General features: G+C 36.5%; 1 protein-coding gene across 3 annotated transcripts in view; it reads right to left on the reverse strand.

The window, feature by feature from the left end:
- Positions 1-381: 381 nt before the first annotated feature.
- Positions 382-15,057, reverse strand: part of GABRB2 (gamma-aminobutyric acid type A receptor subunit beta2) — a 259,173-nt gene continuing 244,497 nt past the window's right edge. For all 3 annotated transcript variants that reach the window (XM_054489138.2, XM_054489135.2, XM_054489137.2), the window contains one exon: positions 382-6,414. In XM_054489138.2, coding sequence (XP_054345113.1) covers positions 6,067-6,414 — 348 coding nt within the window. In that variant the 3' untranslated portion in view covers positions 382-6,066. The remainder of the gene's footprint in view (positions 6,415-15,057) is intronic.

Genomic DNA, 15,057 nt, shown 5'->3' on the forward strand with positions numbered 1-15,057 from the left:
TCTGGTAATAGCATTTGTGAGATATATGCAGAATCATCTGGAATGATGATAATAAAAAACAATAGCATCTACTCTTTATAGACCACTTACCACGTAGCTTGTACTGTGCTAAAGTCTTCTTTGGGGTTATTTCATTTCGCCTTCACAACTACCCTATGAAAAAGGTAAAATCATGTCTTTGCTTTATGGATAAGAAAACTGAGAGGCAGTTTGTCACTACACAATTACGCCTCAGAACTGGCAAATCAATGCTCAAATTCAAGTTTGCCTGACAGTAGGTCCCAAGTTCCCAGGCTTCTTATTTCATTTCACAAAAGCAATCATTCTACAATATAACTCATACTAACAGTTCGAACAAGAAATATTCTGAACACAATGAAACCACACACACAATCTTTTTATTTTTATTTATATTTCTTAGTTCAAGAATTACACACTAGCCAACATTATTATATATTTACATGCTGAAACTGGCTGCAATAAGTTTAAATTCAAGAAAATAATTCTTATGTGCTATTCATTTATAATCCTCATTTTTTACTAGCTCATGTATCCCAGAGATTTTAATAGTCCTGTTTTTAGAAAGACATGAAAATAGATGCAATGATATCCACTGTGTTTTGCATTTTTCTAGCCATTGGAAAATGTGCATTATGTGCATATTAAGAAAGGCTACAAGGTAATTAGTAAGGCTGATAATCACTACATTGTGAAGAAACTAGAATATCACTTTTTTTTTTATAAAAGGACAATTTAGAACTGTGCAGGGACAATATTCATAACAGAACTATTTAAACACCCATGCAAAATAAATTAAAAATGCTGTGAGATTTAAATTAAACTATAGGCAACTTTGTTTGGATTAATTATGTTTAAAATGACCATGGTTGAACTCAAATTATTGAACCAAAAAAAAAAAAAAAAAAACAACAACAAACTGATGGAACTGTCAACTTGCTTCAATTGGTGCAAGGACACACACATGGGCATCAGATTAGAGGATGTGACAGGGCAGTGACATTTGGTTTGGGAACTCAAAGGACATACAGTTTTGTTTTTCATCATTTGAATCATATTGATCCTCATCACAAATAAAACTTCTTTAAGCAAATTAAAATTTGATGTCAGAATTTTGAATATATCTACAGAAATATTGTACTTCAATTTCCAAAAACTTAATAGCTTTTTAAGAGTGCTGCTTTTTTTTTTTTTTTTTTTTTTTTTTTTGTACGGATTTCTTTAGGGCAGTATCTTCATTCGCATTCTGTTCACTCCTTTCTGGTTTTTACAATGTTCCTAGTGCATTTGGAAAATATTTTTTTAAACCTTTGGTGTGAAGCAGCGTCCTTTTTTCCCCCATTATCTCATTTTTTTTTCCTTTTTTGTTTTTCAATAACACTGGAGTCTTTGGTTGAAAGGAACAATACTACCTAAGGACAAAATACTATTATTAAAAAAAAAGTCTTCTAGTGTATATTGTGTAACACATTTCTGGAGCTGGTAGGAATAACCATTTTTATTTTTCTGTAGTGCCATCTATACAAACTTTTACTCTTTGAAAACTGAGATTTAAGTCGCAAACTTTGGTTTCTCGAACTCTGACATATAAAAAACTCTATGAAGTGATCAATGATCATTTTTGCTTTTCCCAATTGCCATTTCAAAGGCTATCTCTTGTTTGTTATATTGACTACATAAACAGTAGAGTGTTTCCCATAGACGGGCAGAGAGACAGAGTGGGTGAGCAAAAGATGATGTGTGTTTGAGTGTGTGTGTGTGTGTGTGTGTGTGTGTGTGTGTGTGTGTGTGTGTGTGTGACTGTGTGTGTGATAGCAAATTGAAACCCTTCTGTCTGGGATTCCCAAACCATTTATGCAAAAGGGTGTTTAAATTACTCTGCTGGGGGCACTGCAGTAATAGTACTTAGTAAAAAATAAATAAAAATTAAGAAAAAAACTAAATAATTATTTGTATCTATTGACTATTCATTTACATCATGTTTAATTATTTACATATTATAACACATCAACTTAAGCCATAAACAGAATTAGCACATTGCCTTACCATAAAGTACAAATTAGAAGTTAAAAATATTTAAGAAATCTGTTTTAATATTTACACACGCTCAGTGAAAGTTATGGTTGCTCACATTACATGTACTCTGTACATTTAGCCAAATGGCATGATTGCTACAGTTGTGAATACTTAGTATTTTGCCCTAACCAACATGGTGGGGTTTAGTTTTTTTTTTCTTCCTCTTTGGAGGAATTTTTATCATTTTTCATTTTCTTAAGACATGTTTGTTTTTGAATCACCAATGGACAATGTTATTTGTTTCCTTGAAAAAGAGAGCAATTGGACAAGCAATGTGACAACTACTTAACTTCTGATATTCTGGGGTACAGTACTATTGTTGAGTTAAACTGTGCAATGGTTCATAAAAACTGTAGGCATTGATTTGCTGATAGAGAAATGCTCAGTACCCTGTATTACTTATTTCAGTATGTTGATTTTTGTTTGCCAAATTAAAAATACTCATATACTGGTTTAATGAAGGAAATAAAACATATTAGCTTATTCCTTTTGTTTTCCAACATATGAATGCATATATATGTATGTATGTTTATATGAATCTATATATACACATATATACACGTAGATATGTTGTAAGACCTATTTTGATGATGTTGCTTTGCCATTTTTCTTGTTGAGTATGAAGGTAATCATTAAATTGGAACACAGTTACCTATAGAAAATGGAAATTATCTTAGTTGCCAATTTAATGCAGGTCTTGCTTTAAACATGATTCATTTCCCCATTACGCATTCCACTGCTCTTTCTTTATGTGTTGTGCTTTTGTAAGCTGACAGATTTTTTTGTGTGTGTTCCTAATGATAGAATGTAGTCTTTTGGTTCATAAACCATTTTTATTATTATTATTTTACTTAGCACTGCTTTTGAAGAAATGAGAAGAGAAAAGGTCTAGATGGCACTGCTTGAATCTTTTCCCCTGTTAATAAATTGCAGTAGAAAGAATTTTAACATTCCTTATGCAAACACATGATTATGTTGCATGAGTTTTCAATTCTGAAATGCATTTCATACCTACTAGCAGTCATGTACAATATATATATATACAGATTGAGATCAAAGATTTCATGTAGACTGTGCATTTTAGAGTCAGAATTTGTCCATGAATTTCACAAAGATGAAAAAACACCTTAATTGCTGGCTATCTGGCTGTTTGTAATTAAAAGAAAATCTATACATATGTATAAACTGATAGTAATCCCATATCAGAACTACTAAACACAACTTTGTGGTCCTTTAGTTTAACAACTGGCTATCAAGCTGACTGGTCTTCCTAGACTTATCAGGTCTAGCACCCCTCCTCGCATTTGATGACTGCATTTCACTTCAACGAAACATATATTTAAGAATAAATTCTACATCTACTGTTATTTCTGGAGAGGATGAGTCAGTTGTTTCTGTCTCTGTGGTTACTGAGTGCCAATGTATGCTTTTTACTCTAGGGCATTGCTTCTAAGGTCCCATCTTTTTTCCTTTGCCTCGTTTCTTGTATCACTGAGAGCAGAAATGAATTCCTGGTTTTATGCTTTTGAGGCTCAAGCTGCAAAGATGCTTCTCTACGCTTTGATCTGGATTGCTCTGTTGACTTTCTTGTACATCTAAAATTTTGTTGTAATCATAAATGGCAATATCAAAGATTTTTATGGCTTTTACAGTGATTGCACATAAGAGCCCACTTCTACACTTGGGCTCTGAGTTGACTCTAGAAGAGCCTTTTCAGAATGGCATTTTGGAGTTGTGCCCCTGAGTTATCAATATGTTCCTTCCTGATGTTTTCTAGTCAAACTTTACCCCCTGTTGACAAGGGGCAGGCACTTTACTTAGTGTGATGCCCCAAAATGATTGCCTAGGAGAAAGTGTGTCCTGGAGAAACACGAGGAATCTCTACTCTGAGCCTATAAGAAGAATCTTGGTCAGATTCTGCCCAAAGATGATACTCAGAGATGCTCAAGATTATGTAATCAAAATATAACGGCCAAGGTTTCCTACATTGGTGAAAAAAAAATGCCATTCCATTTTGGGGCAAATTCAGAAAGCTGAAGGATAAAGGTTTCTTGTTGTTCTTGGACAGCTGGAATGCAAGGGCAATCGTACTCCATCATATTCCAAGCTGCTCAATCATGAAGGAAACAAGAAATCAAGAAAACATACGTGATTCACAGGTGGATACTGGTTGCTATGCACAATTAGGGATGTTACTCTAAAAAGAAGAGCTTTCTTTGTTTTTAAAATAGAAATAGCGAAGTCATCCTCCAAGAAAAAGTTCAATCAAATTCAACTTTAAGGAAAATTTAGCAATTCACTATTTTCTATAAGAAAAGCAAAATATGAACCTTATATTGATAGAAGGAAGACATATTAGCTTATTCTCTTTCTTGTCCAACATATGAATGCATATGTCCAATTAGTGTAGAAACAAGCACAATGGCATAATTTAAAAATAGAAAAAAAAAATACATCATGCCTGCCTGATTAACAGTTATATATTTTTCTGCAATATCAGCTGAGGCTCATAACATTTATCATGTTAATGTGGCTTTGTTTCTATTTTCCACTAGTTTTCATATTTTCCTTGGTTAGGCAGATTGCAACATATACAACGAAAGCACTCTTAAGAAAATCAAGCCCAAAACCAATGAATCCACAAATTAACTCTCCATGTGTTCATACTCCTTGAAGTATTATTTGCTTTGAAAAATACAATGGTGAATTTCATTGCACGTAAGAAAATACAGTTCACTCAATTGCTCCAAAGCCTTACTTTGCCAGTCTCCTAGGAATATAATCAGAATTTTGGAAGCAAAAAGAAAGCTGGAGAGGACCATGAATCCTTTAAATCGATGAACAAATCCTTCTCTTGAAATACCCTATTAAATTCAGAAATAAAATTATAGGGACAAAAATTGCAGGGACAGCCGACTTCGTCTGAGAAAAACAATCTGTTTGCTAGTTTGTGCTCTGTATTTGTATATTTGAATGACTCTGAATCTAACCTGAATACCTAAGACAATTCTCATTTCTCTAACTTTTGTATTTCATGGTTATCTTTGATTAAACTATAAAAACCTCTTTAGGTATGCTGTCAAAAGCTTGTAATGTTGGAAAAACAATCTCTCTTACTCACCCTTAGACACAGTACGTATAGACCAGATGCTGTGTGGAGCTGATAAGGGTCATGCTTGCTTGCTTGCTTGATTTTTGTTACAGCCGTCGTTTCTGATTTTCTACTCCGCTCTGTGTTGTTAACTCTTACTTTAACCACCTAGGAAATAACTGTTTAGCAAAAAATTTCCTTGGCCACCATGCATGATATTGTTCAGAAGTCTCCTCATCTCTAAATGCCAAAATGAAAGACATCGTAGTTGATTCTCTGTGCTCAAGCAAAGAGACTGGCCAAATCGGTTTCCCGAGTCTCTGTCTTGATTCCCCTAGCCTGCTCCAATCACAAGAGAATCTTTTAGAAACCAGTGGGAATAATCTTCCCATGACACTATTATCATCTTAGTAAGAAAAGCATAGATCATCTTCAAGTAATATATTTGCATGGCATTACAGATAATGTTTCATAAGCACAATGCCATCTCAACCGCATGCCAACCTTAAAAAGGAAGATGAGGAGTATCTGGTTATGACCAAATGACTGACAATGCTGTTGAGCCTTCTAAGAATATCTTCCAAATTATTCCCCTGTGAGTAGGCTGCATACTAAACAGACAACATGGAGCACTCAGGCTGTCTTGCCACCATGTGCACAAATCACTTGCATTTTAACTGGAAAACTACAAGGACCTTAGTGTATTCATTACTTAGCAGAAGCAACCCAAATGGTATGAAATGGACCACAGGATAGGCCAGCAACTAAGGTATTTTAGCATCACTTTTGTCCTGGATTGATGTGTTTTCCAAGTCCTACATCAGGCTGTACAACTGGTTTGAGGAGGAATCTAGTCCTTGCTTCCAGTGGGAGGCCATGTTTTAGTTCACATAATAAAGCCAATAGACGATGTTGAAGAAGGAAAAAACCACTGGGAAGAATATGCGGGACCACCGATCTATGGCATTCACATCAGTCAAGTCAGGGATGGTGATTTTCAGTTGGGAGGCGCGTCTCCTCAGGCGACTTTTCTTTTGTGCCACATGTCGTTCCAGAGCATTTCGGCCAAAACTATGCCTGGGCAACCCGGCTTTCCGATACTGGATGCTGGAGGCATCATATGCTAGCATTGTGCTTCTGGGGTCTCCAAGTCCCATCACGGCCTCAGATGTGGCCATTTCATTTTTTATCTCGAGAGTGCTCAGTAAGATGTTCTCATGGGGGTCCATCTGCAAGGGAAAAGAATCAAAAAGACAATCAGAACAATGAAGCTTTACAGGTGCTTACTAGGCAAGGCACGATGATCGGCACTTAAGGGATTTATAGGAGTGGTAAAGAGAGCTACCTTTGCGATTACATTACCAGAGTCTGAATTGAGACTCTACCACTAAAGCTATTTGAGGTTCAGTTTCTCCATTTATTAAATGATATAATAATCCAACCCTAGAGGATTGCTGTAATGATGTAATTATATAATAGACTGTTGCTAGTATCTTTTTCATTAGTTTTACTTAGGGCATGCAGAGAAATCGAAGGCATGGTACCCTTTTGAAGAATTTATAGTCTTGATATGAACACATAAAAATTAAGCTGTGCTAGGCATGCAACAGTGTTAGGAAATTAATTACTGAATTGTGCTCATAATAGTAGCCTAATTATAGATGAATTAATAACAAAACTAGAACTAAAAATAGTGGGTAACTATCAAGTACTTGCCATTTATGTCAGGCATTTTTTTGGATACAATTTCATCTAATTGATGTTTCTTAAAACCCCCAGTTATGAGATGTCACCTTGAATTTGCAATGTCAATATAAATAGGGTAAAGAAATAGTGTTGAAGAATACAAATGCAGGACATATGTGACTTGCCAAAGTAACCACGGTATTCAGAATAAGGAGGAATTCAAAAATAGGAGCATAACAGCCAGATCCACTGTTGGTGGGGAGGGCTGAGAAGAGGAAAGGGAAGAGGGTAGGATTAGAGAGGAAGCAACAAGCCTGCAGCTGACTGTGCTCAATTGAATTCTGGGCCTCAGGAGTACAATTAGTTGGCTATGCAGATAGTCAAATCATCTCTCTTGGATAATTTCTTCTTGCAAAGCTAAAAGCAAAGGATAAATAGATATCATGATTCCCAAACATTAAATTATTACACAATGTTCTTTCTTGTGTTAAGAAGGGAAGATTTGCATGCCTTATTTTTAAGAGGCCTCAACTGCTACAGATAATAAAACCTAGACGGAACAAGTTTTTATTAATAAGAGAGTATATTTATTTTGGTAGATAATCAAGATATACCATTTACCAGCAAAATTTCTGAAATTATAAGGAAAAAAGATGGCTAGTGATAGGTTCTGATGATATATGGAAACAAGGCATATAACCAAATGCTTAATTGGAAGATACAACGCTCTGAGCTTCATGAATTATGCAGAAAGCAAAAAAGAATGTTGCTAAGATTATATATTAACAATTAACTTTCAACTGTGGTTTAATGGCCATGTATTATAAATTCAAATCTAAAATCTTTTGAGAAATAGAAGCTATAAAATATGCTGGGACATAATAATTGACCAATTAATCTCTGCCTACTGATCAGACATTCTGCATGTTTACTTTATGGTATTATTTTGCTTAGAGGAAACACTAAACAAATATATTATTAAAATGAATTGTGAAAGTTTATATGATTTGGAAACAAAGCTGAATAAATGTTATAAAAGATCTGCCAAGGAAGGGCCAGGTAATGGCTTTAATGAGGGCTTTCTTGACCTACGGAAGGAAGGAACATTTAAAGGTTCCTGTTAAGTACCAGTGGTTTGCAGCAACTGATTCGTTGAATGCTCACATTCCTTGGAAGTGGCATTTTTTCCCAGAGGTTATAGGTGAGGGCCTTCACCATATTTCTCAAAGCCACATACTTACTAAATGGTGGAGCTGGAATTCAAATTTTGACCATTACAATACAAATGCTGGGAGTGGAGAGTCCTTTCCAACACTTAAGGAAAGTAAACTTGATGGAAATGGGACACCTATCCTTTACTGTTATTTCAACAGCATGGTTGTTTTCTCTTCTTCTCTGGGTTGTTAACTGTTGCTTTAGTGACTTGGAAAATAACTTAATTTGCAAAATTTCCTTGGCCACCATGCATGATGTTGTTCAGAAATTTCCCTTCTTTAACCATCAGGATATTTGCTTCTCTACTGAGCAATTATAATAAGAAGAGTTATGAGTTGACACCAGACCTGGCTGAGTTCAAACTATAAAATAGCAATAATGATCATAATAAAAATCATTGGCAGCTATGGATTACTATTAAGAGAAACTTGCCTAAAGCTTAAAACAAATTATTTTTGAGTAATTTATTTAATCTTAGTGGGTTTCTGTTTCATTATCCAAATTCAAGAGTTGAATTAGGTAATTCATAAAGTTCTATTAGTTACGTATTTTTTTCATTCATGAATTTAAAAAAATTGATTGAACATCCAATGTGTGTTTGGCCCTATGCCAAGCATCACAGATACAGTGGTGAGAAAGATGGAATTGCTGCTGCATCCTAGTGGGAATAACAATCTCCAAAATAATACTGGGGTTGGAGTCAGAGTCAAAAGATTGTACTTGTGGCTCTTCCGTTTGTTATTTTTGACCCGGAAAAATTACCTAATCCTTTAAATCTAGTTTCTTCTGTGGACTAAGAATAGGATTCGGGAAAACTAAGTGAAATAAAATACGTGAAGAAAAACTTGGAAAAACTAAAGCACCAGGCAAAGTTGATTATTATGACATGCCATAGATGAAGTTTATTTACTTACTGGTTCCACTGACATGGCAAAAAACAACAAATAATTATACCTAAAAGAAAATTAAGTATGTTGCCCTTGTGGTGTATATGTATGAGTGATGAAATTTCTGTAGGTAAAAATCATCTCAGCCTTACTAGAGATCTTGACAGTCTGAAGTGGGAGGGTGGTGGGGTGGGGAAGGTGAGGTATGTTGAACACCCGTATCAATTTATGAAGTGCAGCTACTCCTTAGTGTCTTTCATATCAATAGAATACTTCAACTTAAAATAGACTTCTTATTTTAATTTTTATTATTATACATTAAGTTCTGGGATACATGTGCAGAACGTGCAGGTTTGTTACATAGGTATAAACGTGCCATGGTGGTTTGCTGCACCCATCAACCAGTCATCTACATTAGGTATTTCTCCTAATGCTATCCCTCCCCTAGTCCCCCACCCCCTGAAAAGCCTTGGTGTGTGATGTTCCCTTCCCTGTGTCTATGTGTTCTCATTGTTCAACTCCCAATTATGAGCGAGAACATGTAGTGCTTGGTTTTCTGTTCCTATCTTAATTTGCTGAAAATGATGGTTTCCAGCTTCATCCATGTCCTTGCAAGGGATGTGGACTCGTCCTTTTTTATGGCTGTATAGTATTCCATGGTATATACGTGTCACATTTGCTTTATCAAGTCTATCATTGACTGGCATTTGGGTTGGTTCCAATTCCTTTCTATTGTGAATAGTGCTGCAATAAACATACGTGTGCATGTGTCTTTATAGTAGAATGATTAATATTCTTTTGAGTATATACTCAGTAATGGGATTGCTGGGTCAAATGGTATTTCTGCTTCTAGGTCTTTGAGGAATCGCCACACTGTCTTCCACAATGGTTGAACTAATTTACACTCCCACCAACAGTGTAAAAGTGTTCCTATTTCTCCACATCCTCTCCAGCATCTGTTGTTTCCTGAATTTTTAATGATTGCCATTCTAACTGGCATGAGATAGTATCTCATTGTGGTTTTGATTTGCATTTCTCTAATGACCAGTGATGATGAGCTTTTTTTCATGTTTGTTGGCTGCATAAATGTCTTCTTTTGGGAAGTGTCTGTTCATATCCTTCATCCACCTTTTGATGGGGTTGTTTTTCTCTTGTTAATTTGTTTAAGTTCCTTATAGATTCTGGATGTTAGCCCATTGTCAGATGAATAGATTCCAAATGTTTTCTCCCATTCTGTAGGTTGCCTGTTCACTCTGATGATCGTTTCTTTTGCTGTGCAGAAGCTCTTTAGTTTAATTAGATCCCATTTGTCAATTTTGGCTGTTGTTGCCATTGCTTTTGGCATTTTAATCATGAAGTCTTTGCCCGTGCCTATACTATTTACTTTATTTCTGTCTTCCCCACCATACTATACTTCTTGATGAAGAGAGACACAAAATCTGTCTCACTCATTATTGCATCCCCAAACTTCTGGCATGGCACCTGGCACATAGCAGATGCTCAATAAGTAAATATTTATTAATGGAATTAATTTTGTGAACTCTTAGTAACTCACTTCACCTCTTTGTGAGTCATCAATAAGATGGGTTTAACTTTGCAACACCAGCCTAAAGACTGGAACTTGTGGGACCACCTCTTGAGTTCCTTCCCTGCTCTAAGGCTTCTGCCTTTATTTATACAGGTCTCTTGCTAGAGCAGCATGCTCAAGTACCTGAGATCTGTAAACTGTATTTCCCACAGTGCTACTTCCATATCAGATGCCCCTTTTTAACCCTAGAGAAGGGAACTTTGTGAGTACAACTGGAAGCCATAACTAACCATTTTACATATTGACCTGTTTCAGTTATCCCAGTATCCCTGTGGGGCAGGCACTGATCTCATGTGTGGAAAATAAGACACAGAGAGGTTAAGACACTTCATACAAGTTTATGTACTGAATAGGTGGCAGAGCAAGAAGGAGAATCGGCTATTTTTATACTTTTTCATGCTAAGGCATGGCAGCCACCCAGATAATCCCTGCAGCATTCCGTGGCTCATAAAATAAGGCACTCTCAGTGCATGGTAGGGGCAGTCAACTGGAGGGGCATGGTAGGCTTGCAAAATTTTCCTTAATGAGGGATGGATAAGAGTGTCTAGAGTTAAATATGTCACTAAGTTTCAGAGTCCTGCTAACTGCAGCACTTACAAGTAAAGAGAATAGACATCTGTGCTTTGCCTGTTCATCAAGCACCACACACTCCCCTTTCTGTACAGGAAACCACCACTTCCCCATTCTCAGTTTCTATGTCTCTGCTGTGGGTGTAGGCCAATCAGAGCCATTCTGACACCATAATTGGCTCAGCGTTGGGCTCATGCCTTTTCTGAGCCAATGGCATGCCGTGAGTCTTCAGATGGGAATAGCAGAGTAAATACTCTCAAATTTTCTCCCTGGATCTGCACCTAGAAGTGAGTGGCCCCAAATCAACAGAATCTGCTGAGATGGTTCAACTGTAAGAGGAGATGCTAATTTGGAAAGAAGCCAACACAAAATGAAGAGTCTATGACCTAATGGTGCCTTGTGTCTATATCTGGACATACCTGACTTGCTGATGCTAAGCAAGACATTATATTATCTTCCTTCCTTCCCCTGTCCCTTCCTCTTTCTTTCTCTCCCTCTTTCCCTCTTCCTCCTCTTCCTCTTCCTTCTTATTCCTCTTTCTCACCTGTTCCCTTTTCTCTTTCTTTCTTAAGTCAGTATTACTTTGTTTTTCTGTTATTTGCATTACAAAGAATCCTAACAGATATAATTCATCTCATTTAAAGATCTCAGCAACTCTATAAGACAGTATAGGTAGGGCAGGATGGAAATTAGAGGCATTTAATTTATAACAAAAATTTGCAAAACTCAAATTTTCTTATAACTAGGAAAATCTATTACAGTAATACCATCTTCAGTATGCAGAACTGTGTCGGGTTTCAATACTTTACGCTAGGACCTAACCTAGGTGCTGCTAAATTTTAGTGGCTGACTGCTAAACTGGTTTCATTTCCCTTTCTTTTCCTTGTCTTGTTTATTGTTCTTCTTTTCACTTCACACGGTGTGAGATGTGTTGGGAGCAAAATTACAAGGTCAAGAGCAAAGGTATAGGAGATTGACAAGACCTTTTACATGTGTGTTAAAGGGTAAAAGTGGAGAAAGCCTGCAGGTAAACTACTCGTAAGTTTATAGAATTTTAATCTCTTTTACTGTTTATATAAAAGAAAAAATGACTTTACAAATCTGGATGTTAAATTCAATAGCAATTATCATACCTTTTTCCCCTTCGAAATATCTGTTTTCATAAGGTACTTTCTATTTTTAATTTTTACTTTTTTGGAGGCCTACTACACCACAGCAGAACAGCAGCAGAACAGGATAGATTCCCATTTGACAGGGCAGGAAACTGAAGTTCAGAAAAATGAACTGAATTACCTAAAATCTTATGACAAATAAGTCATAGAACATTTTAACAATTCTGGGTTGTTTATGTTTATCTTAATGCAGTAATATTCCATGTTGCCTCTAGGCTGTCTTAAAATCAACCAGGGAAGCCTGACTCAGGTAGTGGTTTGGTGAGGGATAGTCTATTTCAGTGCTTCCCACACTTGAATGCGTATCAGACTACTCTGGAGGCCTTGTTAAAACAGGTCTGGTCTCCACTCCCAGGACTCCTGAGTGAGTAAATCTGGAATGAATCTCAGTAATCTGCATTTCTAACAAGTACCCAGGTGATGCTGGGATGCTGGCTTGGTGTCCACACTTGGAAAACTGCTAGTCTATTGGACAGAACAACTTCAAATAAAGGAGTAGCAGAGGCCAGAGAAGTAATACACAAGCTGGAGACTGACCACAGTCCACACCGCCAAGCTGAAAAGCAGCTTTCATAGACAGAGAACAACATATGCAGCTTCCATTTATTGAGTATTTACTGGAGGCAGGCATTGCATTAAACGTTCTACACAACTATCCTATTTAATGTTGATCTTGAAAACACTATAAACAGGATTATTAATATTCCAATTCTAAAAATGAGGAAATTGAGAATTAGGGATAGTTAGCAATTTGCCCAGAGTTACACAGTAAGCAGTGGAGCTGGCATTTAACCTGTTTGTTCCAAGGTTTCTGTTCCCAATCACCAAACTATACAACTGCATTCTCAAAACTCTCCTCAATTACGAGTTCTGTCTTGGTGTGCCTTCTCTGTACCAGGCTATATTTAGGGGACTCAATTTTAGCAAATGGAAGACATAGTAATGGTCACATGAATTTAGCTAATCCTTAAAGTCGAGTTTCCACACCAGCCCTCTTAGACTTGCCCAAATGGATTTCCTAATTATCTTTCTCTTCACCTGAGCAGTGGAGACACAAGAGAAACCACTAAACTTTCTTTCTTTTTTTTTTTTTTTTTCGATTAGGACATTAAAGAAAGACAATTTCCCTTTTTCCTTTAACCACAGAAGGACCATGTGGCAATCTCTGTTGCCCTGGAAAACACAGAAAAATATTTATCAAATTTTTCTGTCTTGGCATTTTTGCCTATTCAAGGGGCCATGGGAATTTTGTTGTTAGTAGTTGAAACAAGAGGGAGGAAGAAGCAAAAGTAAATGAAATGAGAGGGAGGGGAGAGGTAGACTGGTGAATAAGCTGCTATTCTCTGCAGATAAATTGCCTTTACAAGGACCTATGCTGCAGGCCTTGCTTCAGTACGAGGCTCCCTACCATCTGCTTTCTAGTCTAGGTTTAACTCTCAAGTCCATTCCTGACAAGGTTTTTTGGAGAGGCTCTATTTAAGCAGGCCAATGACAACAAAGAAGTCTCCTGCTTCCAATTCAACTATCTATTCTGGAAATCATCCTTTATCTGGAGTTACTGTGCTTATCAATCAAGAAACAAGTGCTGAAATTTTGAGATGGACTGATTTATTTGCACTAACATTCTGGAGCCTTCTCCAAATGATCCTCTGTGAATGAGGGCAGTTTGTATAGCAACTGAATCAGCCGTTCTGTTGGTTGAAAAATGGACTTCACTGCGGATTGAATTATTTTCCAGACTGACCCATGTGATGATGGTTTTAACAACCATCACGTTAAGTTTTGGATTAAGAAGTTTTCTTTCCCCTCTTTCTGTGTCTATCCTAACATTTTTCACGACAAGAAAAGAAACATGCTTGGTTAACAGAGTTCCATTTTATTTAAAATATATTGTATTAAACCCTGAAGTGGGGGCCTTATTGTTATATAATAATCAGTTTATTCCAATTTTGTTTTAGGCTTGCTGCTTCCCTTCCTGCAACTTTCTTCATGGTAGGAATATACTCTGGAGAGATGTCCTTGTGATAGTCTATAGTCATATACAGAAAAACAACTCAAATCCCTCAATAACCTAACAACATCACACGCTTACCTTGCAAAGGGGAAATGGGACTATCTGAAATCCAAGTTTATCAGTCATATCATCAAGAGAAGAGTGAGAAATTGTAAAAATCGAAGAAATCCTAACTGTGAAATTTCCAGTTACTGTGACTTGTGTGTGGGTAGAGGAGATGGTGTTTTATCTTCCATGAAATGGCACTGTGACCCCAGTGACTAGAAATGCTTAAGCAATGGACTGTTAATCCCCTGGGAATATCCAAAGCACTCTTTCCAAAAATAGCACTCTGAGACTACCTACCATGTACTTAGTGTTTTAAGAGGTCAAAGAAAGTTCACTCAATCAGAATATGAAATGCAAATTCTACGAGAGCAAGGGAAGGCCAAAATCTTTGACTCTTCAAATCTCTGTGCCAAAGAAAATGCAGCAATACCAACAAAAATTGGGAGTTTGGAATTGGAAAGTAAACAGGAAATACTGCTAAAATACCCAGGTAGTTTCATGAAAGTAATTTTTAATAAAAAATGGTAGGAATAAAAGAGTGAGAATTCTTTTTACTCTTCCTTTTTTACTTCTATTGTGCAATGATAAAGTTAAATCTTACAACCAGACTATGAGAATGGAGTTAGTACTACCAGCATTTTATAACAGCCCTTCCCATCAAAACACAGAAATTCATGGCTTGTTCGAAGCTA

Source organism: Pongo pygmaeus, chromosome 4 (assembly GCF_028885625.2).
Source record: "Pongo pygmaeus isolate AG05252 chromosome 4, NHGRI_mPonPyg2-v2.0_pri, whole genome shotgun sequence".
NCBI classification, from domain to species: Eukaryota; Metazoa; Chordata; class Mammalia; order Primates; family Hominidae; genus Pongo; species Pongo pygmaeus.